Source organism: Prionailurus bengalensis, chromosome B4 (genome assembly GCF_016509475.1).
Source record: "Prionailurus bengalensis isolate Pbe53 chromosome B4, Fcat_Pben_1.1_paternal_pri, whole genome shotgun sequence".
NCBI classification, from domain to species: domain Eukaryota; kingdom Metazoa; phylum Chordata; class Mammalia; order Carnivora; family Felidae; genus Prionailurus; species Prionailurus bengalensis.
Window position 1 is genome coordinate 60,649,736 of NC_057358.1, and position 15,889 is coordinate 60,665,624.

The 15,889-nt window shown below is 37.0% G+C and overlaps 1 protein-coding gene across 24 annotated transcripts in view; it reads left to right on the plus strand.

The window, feature by feature from the left end:
* Positions 1–15,889, plus strand: part of PPFIBP1 (PPFIA binding protein 1) — a 176,425-nt gene that overhangs the window by 125,468 nt on the left and 35,068 nt on the right. For 8 of the 24 annotated variants that reach the window (XM_043561660.1, XM_043561665.1, XM_043561661.1 and 5 more), the window contains 5 exons: positions 2,909–2,995; positions 4,183–4,296; positions 5,259–5,390; positions 10,094–10,186; positions 11,968–12,082. In XM_043561660.1, the coding sequence (XP_043417595.1) occupies positions 2,909–2,995; positions 4,183–4,296; positions 5,259–5,390; positions 10,094–10,186; positions 11,968–12,082 (541 nt within the window). Of the gene's footprint in view, positions 1–2,908; positions 2,996–4,115; positions 4,297–5,258; positions 5,391–10,093; positions 10,187–10,510; positions 10,604–11,967; positions 12,083–14,038; positions 14,072–15,889 lie in introns of all 24 variants that reach the window. The other 16 variants (XM_043561643.1, XM_043561648.1, XM_043561646.1 and 13 more) reach the window with 4 other exon arrangements.

Consider the following 15,889-nt stretch of genomic DNA (forward strand, 5'->3'; position numbering starts at 1 on the left):
AATACTGTCCATGCAGAAGGAACAGAATTAGTGTGTGAGAGAGCATGCCATGTTTGGCTTTTGAGTGGTCTGGTAGGCAAGGCATGAGAGTCGGAGGGAAAAAAGAGGTGGTAGGATATTTGCCCAATGCAATTTACCTCTAACATTTATAAGGCAAAGGTAACAAAATTGGCAGAAATATAAATAAATGTGTGAACAAAATAGACCTTTACCTACTTGAATAGATCAACACAGGACTTTAAAATTATGCAACTACTCCATTGGTGGCTCTTAACTTTTGCTTCATTTTGCTATAGTGACTTTTAATGTTTTTTTTTTGATTACTCAAGCATTATGAACACTCATAAATATCAGTAGTCTTGAGAAGTGTGAGTGTTCATTGTGAGTCAAATTTTAGTAATTTAATTTTTTTTAAGTTTATTTATTTTGAGAGAGAGGGAGAGGGAGAGAGGGAGGAGTGGGAGAGGGGCAGAGAGGGAAAGAGAATCCCAAGCAGTTTCCGCTGCCAGTGCAGAGCCTGATGCAGGACTCAGTCCCACAAACTGGGAGATCATGACCTGAGCCGAAATTAAGAGTCGCTTAACCAACTGAGCCACCCAGGTGCCCCTAGTATTGTGATTTTAAGATAATTTTGTGATACTGATTTTGGAACTTCTCCTTTCCATATCATATGTAGTAGCTTCACAAAACATTTGTAGGACTTGCTATAGAAACACTTCTAATCTTTCTATAATTTCCTTCAGTCAGAAGGAATAATGACTTTTGCTTTTTGTCCTCATTGAACAGAAACCTTTTTTTTTTTTTTGGTCTATCTAATGCAGTGTATCAGTTTATAAAGATTTGCTTGCGTGGGGCTTTAAAAGCAGTTGCCTGCTGGTGTTCATAATCAGAACGAGGAATTTAAAGCTATACAGGGCCAGTCTGAGTACTTCCTTAGATTGAGGACATGTATTATATACATCCTGGCTCTTTTCCAAAAAATGTCCTCAAGAAATTACATAAATTTTGGGGCACCTGAGTGGCTCAGTCACTTAAGCATCTGACTCTTGATTTCGTCTCAGGTCATGATCTTAGGGTTCGTGAGATTGAGCCCTGTGTTGGGCTCCTCACTGACAGTATGGAGCCCACCGAGGATTCTCTCTCTCTACCCCCTCTCTGCCCCTCCCCTGCTCACGTGCATGCACACACGCATGTGCTCTGTCTCTCAAAATAAGTAAACGCTAAAAAAAAAAAAGTTACATAAATTTCATTTTCACGGTGGTCCCCAGGGTTGAAAGTCTTCCAGGCTATTCCATCTGACTCCTCATAGTACTTGTAATTTAATTCTGGGTCCTTCAGTTTACAATATGAACAGAATTATGCTGTGGTAATTGTGCAGGTATGTGGTCCATCAGCTGATATTAAAAATTTTATCCATTCTAAATACACATTGTAGGCTTATTAAATTAGCTTCTGATTCTTTAGTTGCCTCATGGGAAATATATCCAGTGCATCTAAGTTTTTAGAAGCAACATCTTGGAATTTCGTTTTTTATGAAAGCTCCTGTGTGTGTGTGTGTGTGTGTGTGTTCTCCTCAACAGATGGCTTTTGTTATTCCCACAATTTGTACTGGAAACTACATTATTTGGGAAGGTAGAATAATAGTACCAATTAATTCTGGAAAATAATGGATGTCACATTAGCCGGGTCCTGGGTGGTTAGGCTGTAGTTTGTATTTTCTCTGATTCTAAATCTGAAGTTATTTGCTTTTTTGATTGAACTCTGGATGGCCCCATCTAACCAATTTGAGCTCCAGTGGCTTTTCTTTCTGTTGTACTTCAATGAGGAATCAAGAAATTCTATTGGGATTACATATTATATGGTTATGAGGTATTTAAATGAGATAACAAGGGACATACCACATATACTGTATTTCAAAATGACGTTTTTATGTTGTCTGTTCTCTGCAAGCCTTTTCATGTGCCTCTTTAATGACTTTCATATATGAGACTGGTGAGAAAAAAAATGTGACTTGCTTCCCCAATCTATACTTCCTTTGGCATTTATGCCACGCATAAACATCTGAATCTGATAAGAAAAGACATGGGTGCCAGAGGGAGGGGAAGACAGTGAGCACTAATCTAAGCAGAGCCCTGGGCCAAGTGCTCTGGTTGTAGGATGATGCCCATTTACAGGCTCTGGCAGGAGCTGGACATCATTGTAGGACCAAGCAATCTCACAAGAAGTTAATGAAGTCAGGATGGAAGTTGGTGAGTTGCTAATGAGGATGGCTAGTCAGTGCTGCCAGGGAAAGTCACGGTGGACTGACTGCAAAGCTTGCAGGGGAAGAAAGAAAGGTTTCAAAGACAGAGGGAAGACTAGCCCTGTGATTTGGACGTAAGTAGCAGGGAAGAAGCTTGTGTGAGCTGTCCCCGCTGCCTCCCGTGTAAAGCAGGCATTTACAGTCCTGTATTTGGAATTTGGGGGGAGGAGAGGGGAAGAACAGAGGGTGTCCCAGGAAATTCCCACTGTCTCCACCCAGAATTAGTGGCACTGAGCATTTGGGGGGAAATAGGGGTTTTGTGCCTGATCACACACATGTGAAGCTTTGCATGATTTGGGTGTGTATCCACCTGCCAGTAAATATTAGTAGCCACCACCCCTCTTAGGTCATGATTTTCTGCTTGATGAGAAGTTGTCTAGTTTGGTGATAACATGCCTAAATGCCTGACATGCCTGTTTTACCTATTTTAAGCTAAATGAACCAAGTTGCAATCTCATATTTTCTGTTAATGACAGCAACAGCTGTGCCCAAGTCCATTCAGGTTCCTTGGATTAAAAGCATATGCAATTTTGTTTGCCCACAGCGGTTTAGTTTTAAAGAGAGTTGAGCCTTACACACATTATTTTATTTTATTTTTTTTTTCAGACAAATGGACACCTGCCTGGGAATGGAGAGGTGTATCAAGAAAGGCTAGCCCGTTTAGAAAATGATAAAGAATCTCTCGTTCTTCAGGCAAGTGATTTAAAAATGTTCTTCTTTCTTCATGATGTATTTACAAAGACCATTTTAAATTGGGATGGTGTATTCAGATGCTTACGGGAGCCAGACTGCTACCAGAAGTAAGTGCATAGGCCATCTGAACACAACAAGGAGAGGTGGGTACTGTGGGAGAACAGGGTTTGCTTACCTAGTCTAGAGTGAGCTAGAATCTGCCTTGGCTCCTCTGATGGCAGGCACGGTATCATCTAAACTGATTTTCTGATCTGATCTGTCATCTTATTTGATCTGATTTTTTAAATATACAGCAGATATTATAATTTCATATATACTATATATATTCATAAATATTCATATTTCTCATTTGAAATATGTTTAATTTTTCAATTCTAAAAATGATACCATGAGACAAACAAAACATAAAGTGAGTAGTGGAGTCTGGTTTATTAGCCAAATTTGAGTTCTTTTCTTTGTAGTGTTTTAAATGCTTGACAAAAAAAAAAAAATATATATATATATATGTATATATATACACATATATATACATACATATATGTGTGTGTCTATATATATATATATATATTTTTTTTTTTTTTTTTGGTATTGAGCTAAATGATTTGCAGTGTATTTACTAGGCTGGTGATTGCTGGGGAAAGACTCAGATTTTCAATAACCACTGAAGATAAAAGACTAATCCAGTATCTCCTTATGGATCTTTGAGTTACATCCTAGATTGGAACACATATGTAGACAGTGTGATCATGAAAGATCTCATGGAATTTGAGTTCTGTGGATCCTTTTCTTTATTCTTCGTGAAGTACCAAACCTGAATAGTCCTTCTCTTTCAGACATTAACTCCATTGTCTATCTTAATTTCTAGTATTATTTCCCTCTTCCACCCCCCCCGAAAAAGATGATTTGTTAACATGCCCTCTCGCATAAAATGAAATGATTTGAACCTATAAATATAAGGTATCGCACATTCCCAATCACCCCAACCTCCTTAAAAATTGGAGTCCTCAGATCAACAAGCATCTGAAGTAGGAGTGTAAAGGACCGCTGTCTTACAAATTCACAAGTTTTTCCTTTACAACCAAATGAGTAGTGACATCATTCCAGTTTTTTTTCTATTTAGAGAAATAAAGTCTGCAGTGGGACCCACATTCTTCCTAATCCATTGCAGTATTTTGCTCTCAATACAGGTAAGTGTGTTAACAGACCAGGTAGAGGCTCAGGGAGAGAAGATTCGAGATTTGGAGTTTTGTCTTGAAGAGCACAGGGAGAAGCTGAACGCCACAGAAGAAATGCTGCAGCAGGTAATGTACAGAAGCTGGCACCAAGGTGCGATTTTCTTGCTCAACTATTTGAAATGCTACATTTACGTGTGGTGTTCACTCTGATGCAGCAGTAAATCTCATGACTCACTTAGACCGGCATAGTTTAAGCAAAAACCTAGAGTAGCGGGATCTTAAAACTTCACGTAATTACAGTCTGGAATAAAATACTGATAGGATTGTAGATAATTTTAATGTTCTTCTTTATGCTTTCATATGGTTTCCTAACGCCCATCCATGAGCATATAGTGCATGATTAGGAAAAAAGGTAAGTACCTTTAACTGAAAAAAAACAAAACAAAACACCCAAAAAACCAACTTGTAATTTATGTACACACACACACACACACACACACACACACACACACACACAGTGCTCATATTTGAGAGGACCTATAATATGTATAGGGTACACTCTGACACCCTGGAAGGAGACTGTTTTGGTTTGAGTCTTATCTCTGCCATTTCCTTGAGGAGAGTTCTTAATCTCTCTGTTCCTCACCCTCCTTATTTGTTGAATGAGGATAATTCATGAGTTACCTTTAGGAGCTTTTACTTCATAAGGTTGTTTTGAGGATCGAACCACTTAAAACATGTCAGAACGGTGCCTGTTGCTTAGCAAACATGTCGTCATCGGTGTTATAATCAGGCTTGGCAGCATTTAAGGCTTATGATATATATGTATCTGTATAATGTATGTATATATACATACAGATATATATATATATATATATGTATCTGTATAATGTATGTCTCCCCAATAAGCCGGTGTGTGTTTAGTTCTGCTCAATGAAAGTTAAAGCAAATAATTTTTTCAAATTTTATCTATTTAGTAATTAATCTTTCCCAACTGGATAGTTAACCACTTCGCAGTTGTGAGACACATCCATATGTGACTACTGATAATAAAACAACTTTTGAATGTATCTCTTAAATTCTAATAGGAGCTTCTGAGTAGGACATCCTTAGAGACTCAGAAGTTGGATCTGATGGCTGAAATCTCTAACTTGAAGCTAAAACTGACGGCTGTAGAGAAGGACAGATTGGACTATGAAGACAGGTTCAGAGACACAGAGGTAAGTGATACCCCCTCTCTTTATATACAGAGAGGTACGTGTGTGTGTGTGTGTGTGTGTGTGTGTGTGTATCTCATATACATATCTCTAGAGCAAGTGGAAATTCCTTGTAGGTGTGAGGCAAGACAGTTAATTACTATATACTCTCACTCATCCATGCTTCTTTTTAAGAATTAACTTTAAGTACATTGACTTTTTATCACTAAATGCTAAATGGCAATATTTGTTGTGAGAGTTTTGATATTAAATATTAATCCTTTGACTAGTCTTTAGGAATACTTTTGCCTTCATGATATTTGGAGCTTCTGTCTATTCATCTGTCTGTCCATCCTTCTGTCCATCCATAGTGGTTTTCTTTGTTGTGGAAATAATGGGTTTAAGTGTACCATTTTACTAAAAGCTATTAAGTTTATTCATTTATTATTTCTGAGAGAGGAAGGAAGGGAGGGAGAGAGAGGGAGGGAAAATGAACACAAGTGGGGGATGGGTAGAGAGAGAGGGAGACACAGAATCTGAAGCAGGCTCCAGGCCCTGGGCTGCCAGCATAGAGCCTGATGCGGGCCATGAACTCACGAACCATGAGATCATGACCTGAGCCGATGTCAAACATTTAGCCGACTGAGCCACCCAGGTGCCCTTAAAAGCTATTATTAAGTTACACTGATTGTTTATTATATAATAAGTAAGTCTTTAAATATGTATAGAAAACATGCTTTCATTATATAATCATTAAAAAAACAGATTTTTAGAGTTTATTTAGTTTGGACTTCTACTTTGGGTCTATTCCACACACAAATCATTCCAATTAAATAAAGCTCACTAAACTTTAGTGAAACTTGGGATAGATTCTACAGCTTGAAGTACTCAGTTTTGTGGTTAAACCTGCTTTGTTTTTTGTACTATTTTATTAATCCGGGTCTTTTATTTGCTTATTTGTTGTTGGGGAAAAAGCATATCCATTTGAAATTTATTGATTTGACAAAAGGGGGCTCCTGGGTGGCTCAGTGGGTTAAGTGTCTGACTTGAGGTCATGATCTCGCAGTTGCTGAGTTCGAGCCCCGCTTTGCGCTCTGTGCTGACAGCTCAGAGCCTGGAGCCTCCTTTGGATTCTGTGTCTCCCTCTCTCTGCCGCTACCCGCTCAGGCTCTGTCTCTGTCTCTCAAAAGTAAACATTAAAAAAAAAAAAGAAAAGAAATATGAAGAGCTGCAGGACTTCCTTCTCTCCTAGGGCCATCTCTTTTTTCACAAATTTTTTTTTCCTTGGTTGGAGTATGGAGAGTTGTCATACTGGATTAGAAAGTGGGTACCAAGAAGGAGAGAGAAGAAATCATTTAAGTTCTTTTCCCCCTCTATTTTCATTTCAAACATTTATTTCCAGCCAACTACATACCATCATAATATGAAGTACATTATGTATATTAGCCACTGTATGAAAGCCCTACATAGATTTGATGTCATGAGATTTACTCCATTGCTATTTTCAAAATTAAATTTTCTGTGAAAGGTGGAACTATAATGAAAAGTCTTGACGTGTGTGTTACTTCCTCAGCAGCAAAAGGAAATCCCTAAGCTGGTTCATGTTTTAATCTTCTGAAGCTCCTGGCTGGTCACCTATATGAGCATGTTTCTCACTTGATTGAGACTGGGGCTCTTAAAACAGATTTCTCCAAAGTTGTCACTTTTGTGCCTTCTTTGAAAATCTATTTGGAGAGGCACCTGACGTGTGATGACAAAATCACTTGGTTTATGATTGAAAGTGCATGAGGAGCACCTGGATGGTTCAGTCAGTTGAGCGGTTCAACTTCGGCTCAGGTCATGATCTCACGGTTCATGAATTCGAGTCTTGATCGGGCTTTCTGCTGTCAGCCCAGAGCCTGCTTTGGTTCCTCTGTCTCCCTCTCTCTCTGCCCCTCCCCAGTTTGCTCTCTCTCTCTCTCCAAAAAAAAAAAATAAAAATAAAAATAAAAATTAAAAAAAATAAATATTAAAAAAAAAAATCTGTTTGGATATTTTCCTCTTTTTCCTTTCTGTCATTCCCTGGCCCCAGCTGCTACATAACATGATAGAATCCAGTCAGCAGGTAGACTACATACAGAGGAGCTAACTCCGGTACAGGGAAAGAAGTTAGAGTGTTTAGGGATCAAGAGCTGGTGTTTTCCATTGTATTCTTAAAGTTTAGGGGGAGTCTTAACTTTCATGACTGGTTAATTGGATCTGAGATGTTAACTGATCACTAGGACTTAAATAGAAGCGGACATGTCACGATTTTTTTTAAGACTCTAGAGCATTATTTACATCTGAGTTTGTCTACTTTTTTTTATTTTTAATAAATTTTTTTTCCTGGCACCTCCCTGCTTCACTCATGCACTTTTTAAAAATTTTTTTAATGTTTGTTTATTTTTGAGAGAGAGAGAGAGAGAGAGCATGAGCGCAGAAGGGGCAGAGAGAGAGGGAGACACAGAATCCGAAGCAGCTCCAGGCTCTGAGCTGTCAGCACAGAGCTCGATGTGGGGCTCGAACCCATGAACCGCGAGATCATGACCTAAGCTGAAGACAGACTTCCAACAGACTGAGCCATCCGGGAGCCTCTCATGCACTTTCAATCATAAGCAAAGTGATTTTGTCATCACACTTTCAGTAAACTCAATCCCTGATAACTTTCTAATAAATATTCAACACTATTGGCAAAATATATAGCTCATATATACCCAGAGATTATAAGAAGTGTGATAAACTTTGTAACATATTAATTAAAATAGCCCTCAGAATTAAAGCTGACTTGAATATGTTAATTTTCATAGTATTGTTCCCTTAATAAAAATAAAATGTTTTGGGGTGGTTCAGTTGGTAGAGCATGCTACTCTTGATCCTAGGGTCATGAGTTCACGCCCCACATTGGGGGTGGGGAGGAGCCTCCTTAAAATAAAAACAAATTTCCATGGCTGCCTAATGAATCCAAAATTCTTAAACTTTGTTTTAGAATTTTAGATTATTTGGAGATTAATTTCTAAGAAAATATTGGAGTGCGGAAGTAGTATAGGCACTTCCAAAAGATTAGGGGTAAAAGTCTTGAAACCTTGGAATATTGAGGACTTGCCTGTCCCAGGAATGGCTGATAGGAGATTCTTAGTATTATTCAACAGTGCCCCCTTCTGGTAAGAGTGCAGATGTCAGAAACTGAGCTTCTGTGGAGCCTAAAGAGTTTCTCTGAAAGGGAAAAAGGGAGATTTTCTTTTTAAAAAGAACCGAAATTCTGATAAGAAATTAGTTGGAAATAATTTGTATTCCAGTTTTTAAAGTTTTATATTAAGGAACTATTTCCAGATTTTCCAGCTTGGGTTATTACAGTTCATGTTGGAGATTTATATTCATACCAACAGTGTTGCCTCCAAGTATACTTGGGTAGGGTTTTTTTTAAATAGAAAAATGACCTCGGTTTATAATTGTTTTCTTCAGTTATTTCTTTTTCTTTTCAAATTGTCATTGTTTCTAGAGGTAAAATAAAACAATACCAAATAGGAATTCAAAGCTCTTTAACTATGAGAAAGTGGAAAGATATACATAAAAAAGATGAAGGAAAATCACTAAGAATTCACATTATGCAAGGATGATTAATAAATGGGAGAAACTGACATTTTCCTTAAACATGACTCTTGAATGTGTAGATAAAGAATCACAAGCATGATGTTATTAAATGATGTCACACAGTTCACAACCTCATTGATAAAAGGTGAAAATAGATATCCTCTTATTGAAATATTGTATTAATAATTGAAATAATAACTAATGAGTAGTTATTGTGTAATAATGCTAAGTAATACTCTCCCCCATTTTACAAGAAACCACGTCCAATTTATTTTTTTTTATTTTTTTTTTAATTAATTAATTTTTTTTTTTCAACGTTTATTTATTTTGGGGACAGAGAGAGACAGAGCATGAACGGGGGAGGGGCAGAGAGAGAGGGAGACACAGAATCGGAAACAGGCTCCAGGCTCCGAGCCATCAGCCCAGAGCCTGACGCGGGGCTCAAACTCACGGACCGCGAGATCGTGACCTGGCTGAAGTCGGACGCTTAACCGACTGCGCCACCCAGGTGCCCCGAAACCACGTCCAATTTAAAAGCCTGTGGGTTTTCTGGAAAGTGTATTTCCTTGTGGCATCCCTTTCCCTATGTGTGAATCATTACACATAGAAGTTTAGAATAACCCCTCGTTAAAGTTTTATCTCTTTTACCATTGTTCTATTCTTTTTTATGGCATTTTGTGTAATTGTGTTCTGTCATGTTAATTTGTGGCTCAGGAATAGGGACCTGTAAGATGAGGAACAAAAACATATTAACTGTTGGTGGGGTCTTCATGGCTTATAGTAAAAAAAAAAAAAAAAAAAATCATCTCCTTCACAATACTTGAAGTTGGTATTATTTAGCATTCTAATTTCCTTTTCTGGGCTCTAGACAAAAATATGTCACTGTTTCTCAGAACACTTAGACAAATTTTACAAGCAAATTAGTTTTTTTAGAAAGCGGCAGTAGAAGAAATATCTGTATTATGAAAACTTTTGGATTATTTTCTTTTTCCTATTCCAAATATAACATTGTATTATGACAGCATATTTGTAAATGACGGGTCCTATCTATCTATCTTGGTATAAATTAGCGTGTTGCTGCTTTCCTGATATATTTCATTGCTTCCTTTTTTTGACAGGGGCTAATGCAAGAGATCAATGATTTGAGGTTAAGAGTCAGTGAAATGGACAATGAAAGACTTCAGTATGAAAAAAAGCTGAAATCAACCAAAGTAAGTTTTCTCAATGACAAAAATGTTTAAACACTTGACTCACTACTTACCTGTGATCAATAATATAAATAAGTTTTCAACCTAGTGTATGATAAAGAAGGTTATTTTACAAGTGAATGAACAGTTTTCCCCAAGCTGGAGACCTTCTTGAATTGAAGCACTACTATTCTGAATAAAAATCGGGCTTAACTAATCTAGTAAAACATAACCTGTTATTTCTCTTAATTACCTAACCTCCTTTATAAACTGATACTATTTTCTTGGTTATTTAGGGTTGTCTTTTTCTATCTATAGTTTTCTTTCACACCTCTGTCTCTCTACCAGTCTTTAATGGCCAAACTTTCTAGCATGAAAATCAAGGTGGGTCAGATGCAGTATGAAAAGCAGCGGATGGAGCGAAAATGGGAGTCACTGAAGGTGTAGTAGACTTTGGGTAATGGGGTCCTGGGCCTGTTGCTTTCTGGCTTGTGCTGTTTTGCTGTGATAGTGTTTTTAGTAGCATGTGCATTCATTTTGTGTGTGTCATCTGCCTTTTAAAAATACATCTAAAGCTGATGAAAGGGACAATGAGATCCCTAATACTGTTTTCAGAAACGTATGACGTAATTAGTGTGAAAACAATAAACCGTATTCATTTATAAATTAAATCTCAACCCTCTTAGCGTGTCTGAGATCCAAGCATGGTAAAATAATTGCAAAAATGCACCTATGAAAAAAATCTGTTTTGTAGCAGTAGTAAAGATTGCTTTTTCCTTTGGGGCTTTCTTGAAGGTAAATGTATATAGCAGTTAATTGTATCATGGCAGTGAATTGAAATTACTGCTTAAAAGAAGCTTCTAGCCAGTGCTACTGAAAATTCCTTATACTCGGTCTCCACTCCTATCATAAGTGAAAAGTATGGAGCCAAGTTTCTGGCTTTATTAGAGATCTTCTCATAATACTAAACATAATACACTTAGAGACTAAAAATAAAATGTTTATTGAATATCAAAGAGCATTTATTAGCACTGCATAGCTTTATTTTCTGTGTTCAATACAACCAGCAAAATTTAAATTTGCTAATGCTAAGTTCTTCACCAAAGTTAAACTGAAAATTAAACCATTAGCAAATAGAACATCAGACTTGGAATCTTTAATAGCTGTGTAGTAAAAAAAGAAGAGGGGGATTTAAAATCTGTTTGCTCAGTCTTTTTTTTCCAGTGTTGTTAGAGATTCTCTTCCTTTAGTTTGGGGTTGAGGATGAATTATTTAGTCCCATTTTTTTGGCTAACATTGTTCATCACTTGCTACCATTAATTAAGCTCTACCTTGTCCAGTGAACATAAGTGCCATCTAGGAATACTAAATAAATCTCAGTCAAGTCTTAATATATATTTTGCAATTTGCATTTTATTTTGCTTTTATGACACTAAGCGTCTAATTTGATTATCATCCTTGATTAACTTGGGGAGATTTTTTTTTTAATTTATTTAACATAAGATTTAAACATTAGGGCCACCTCGGTCCTAATTATACTTTAAAAGGTTTTGTTTTAATTTGGTCACACAGAAGCCTGAAATACTTATACCAGAATTATTGTACATTGACTTTCATACTGTCTTGCTTCCTGCTTCCCATTGCCACTGTCTGATTTCTGAAGTCTGCATCTAGATCCCTGTCGTTTTTTTTTTTTAATTGTTTGTTTCATTCACAAAAACTAATTATTGATTTAAGAGTTGACACGCTCCCTGAATATTCTCTTTTGGCCATAATCTGTTTTAAAACAAATTTGTCATTTGTAGGACGAACTGGCATCTTTAAAAGAACAGCTAGAAGAGAAGGAATCTGAAGTAAAAAGGCTACAAGAAAAATTGGTGTGCAAGATGAAAGGAGAAGGGATGGAAATTCTTGATCGAGGTAGCTATATACATTTGACATTTGTTATCTTTGTTGAAACCCTCCCTACTCAGCCCTCCCTATGCTCCCTCTCTTTGTACAAGAACTCAGTTTTAGTGGATATTTAATTCCAGAGAAAGGGCAGAGGAGTAGAAACAATATAAGCCCAGGACAGCAGGGAATCCTGAGACTCTTGCCTGTGCCTGGGGATCTGTTAACTTCCTCTTCAGCAGCTGGAGAGGGGTAGCTCTGTACTTCATCGGATATTTATTTTAGATTACCAAGTTGTAAATTCTCATGAAAGAGTTCTTGTTCAAATTGCAGTATAAAGGAGTGTCTGAGAGCATTAAAAGGAACCATCATTATGCCCCAAGATTATTTTCCTCTGAACTGAACTTGAAACAGCACAAAGTAGGAGATTTAGAAACCTTGCCTGCCCTTTTGAGAGAAGAGAGGAAAAGACTCTGCATCTTTGGAAAATCAGTGAAAATTGACTGTGGATTGAGCCCTCCACCTGCTAGAAAGGAAAAACGGGAATTCTCGTTCTGAAAAAGTATATGAATTTATCAAAATTGTTCTCATAATTGAGGAGGTTTGTTTTGAAAATTGTATGGACTGTAAATTTTAATGTACATTATACTTGAAAGAAAATAACTAGAATGAAATGTGGTTTTTATATTATATTTGGAAATATAAATGCACATAACACCTGACAACACTAGGTTCAATTTAACCTTTCTTTGCTGTTAAAGATTATTGTGGCACTGCAGAAAACCAAAGCAACTTCTGACTCTTTTGAAACAAAAAAAAATTGCATTTAGTGTAGCTTTAGTATATTTATCTGTATTATGTGAAAGTTGGTAACATCATTGTGCAATGAAGCCATTGAATTAGGTTACCTTTAATGTCTTTCTTGGCTCTAGAATATCCTGGCTTTATATACCTGTAGTTATTGCATTCCACTATGGATCAGAGAACTCAATTCATCAAATATTGAGGAAAATGGATTTTTTTCCCTTGTGTATTTTGGCATAGAATTTGTGTGTGTGTGTGTTTGTGTGTTAAGTAAGCTCTACGCCCAACATGGGGCTTGCGCTCATGACTCCGAGATGAAAAGTCACATGATGTACCAACTGAGCCAGCCAGGTGCCTCCAGAATTGTGTGTCCTTAAAGGACATTCTTGGGCAGGTCATTCTTGTAGGGTTTTAAGAATAAAATGGAGGGGTGCCTGGCTGGCTCAGTCAGTGGAGCATGTGACTCTTGATCTTGGGGTTGTGAGCTCAAGATCCACATTGGGTGTAGAGATAACTTCAAAAAAAATAAAATCTTAAGAAACAAAAAAAAGAATAAAATGGAATCATAGGACTTGTGGGCTAGAGTAGTGGTATCCAAAGACTGATACTGGTCTGTGAAATGCTTGTTACCAATGTCCAACCAGGTAAATATGAGGGTTGAGAGCAGGGTTTAAAAAGTTCATGGCAGTCTGATGTTGGCATAACATCTAATTGCATGGTCAGTGGACTCCTCCTTATTGAGGACATAGACCATTTATTTCAGTATTGTTGAATTTGAGTGGTGAGTTTCATGTGACATAAGCAATGTACTAGGCACATTCAGGGGCCATATATTGAACTGTAATAGAAATGTAAAAACAACCAAAGCATCACTAGTGGGTTTTTCACCATGTATAGTGTAAGGAGTGCATATGTACTCCATTTTATACAAGAAAATTGACAGAGGTAAGAACTCAAATTTAGTTCTTTTGATTAATTATATTCGATTCTCTTTCTAACCTTACACAGAGCATTATATATTGTAGTGCCATTTGTAAAGTCACAAAATAGTGCTTAATATTCAATTTTTATAAGGTTAGCATTTCTTTATCTTAGGTGAAAGGAAACTAAATGATAGTGCTTTTAAAATATTCATTGTTGTAATGTATACTAACTTCCAATTCGATGGGTTTTCCTGCACAGATGAAAATTTTAAAAAGAAGCTCAAAGACAAAAGTAAGGTTTTTGGTGTATTTCCATCAGCCTTTACATTCACCAAAAGTACTACTTGGACTGTTCTTTGCATGTGTTTTAAAACATTTATCTCACCAAAGATGTAAAGTTGCTTCATCAATAAGCTCTCCATTTCTTCAGAGTGCAGTAAATAGAGGGTAAATAAAGAAACAATAAAAACAAGGAGTAAAAAGGTCATTTTGCATTTTTTCTGATTTAGTCCTTTTGCTCCACAGGATACAACAGAGCACTCAGAGTAGTAGTGGAGGTGAGAGAGCGTTTTCTTTGTAGTCCAGGAGATACAGGGTCAGAGGAGAAAATTAAAATGACTTGTCAATGTTTTGTAGCTCACTTTTTCACTGAGATCTGCATTAGGAATTAAACATAACCTCTTGATGTTCGAAATGAGATTGTACCTAGGCTGACCAACAGAACCCAGATCATACAGTGCAGCATAAAGATAAATCCTTAATGGGCTCTTTGCTTTTAGATACTGAATTCTTAAGTCAAAGGAATTTGGCATCACAAAAGAAAAAAAGAAAAGAAAAAGAAAAAAGCAATTTCTACAGAATATACCTTAATTGAAAATGTTAGGGGCACCTGGGTGGCTCAGTTGGTTGAACGTCTGACTTCGGCTCAGGTCATGATCTCGTGGTCTGTGAGTTTGAGCCCCATGTCAGGCTCTGTGCTGACAGCTCAGAGCCTGGAGTCTGCTTTGGATTCTGTGTCTCCCTCTGTCTCAAAGCTCCTCCCCTGCTCACATTCTGTCTCTCTCTCTTGCTCAAAAATAAATAAACTTTAACAACAAAAAAAGAGAAAATGTTATGCCAGTGTTTATGATGCACCACTGTTTTAAAAGTTATCTTAAGTAATATTTTTTTTTTCCCTCAGAAGCAGGTAACTTAGGTGAATTTTTTTCTCTATTGAATTTTTTTAATTTGCGATTTCATTTTAGGTTGACTTTTCTATCATAAAATATTTTATTTATTTATTTATTTATTTATTTATTTATTTATTTATTTATTTATGAGAGTGCACATGGATGGGCGTGGGCACACACTTGAGTGGGGGAGGGGCAGAGGAAGGTGGGGAGAGAGAATCCAAAGCAGGCTCCAAGCCCAGTTGGGAGCCCCACACAGGCTTCATCTCACAACCACGAGGTCATTCATTACCTGAGCTGAAATCAAGAGTCAGACACTTAACTGACTGAGCCACCCAGGAGCTCCAATATTTGTTCTTTTATTATTAAAGTAACATGCTTTTCTATTAGGCCATCAAATTTTAAGGAAAATCACATTTACCTTACTTTGGCTTTTATGTTTTAAAATAGTATTGGAAATGATGTTTATAGATGAAGCAAAGTGCTTATTATCCTTCTGTGTGGAACCTACAATCAGCTGCTTAGCATGACTACTCATATAAATGCCACATTCCATCAGGCTCTTACCATTCATGTCTCCATATTGGTTAAAACGGAGTATCATTTCTCTGCTTCTGTCATCATGTACACTGTTCATTGCTTTCACCCACTGCTTTCTAGGTTTCTTTTTTGGAAAACTCCATGTTTTCATTGTTATAGCACTGAAATTTCATGTTCAGTGTTCTCATGAAGATTTTGTTTTGCTTCTAGAGAGGGTAGTTAGCTCTCACTTACCCTTATTGTTAGCGATGACCGTTCGGGTGAGATAGAAGGTGTTCATTTTTCAGATTTTCCCTAAAAGGAGGATATGGATGGTAAAAGTTTCATTAAAACATTACAGTCTGAAGAGGCAGCCTCTTGTTATTGTCACACCTATTAACTAACGTGAACTCTTTTGTGAT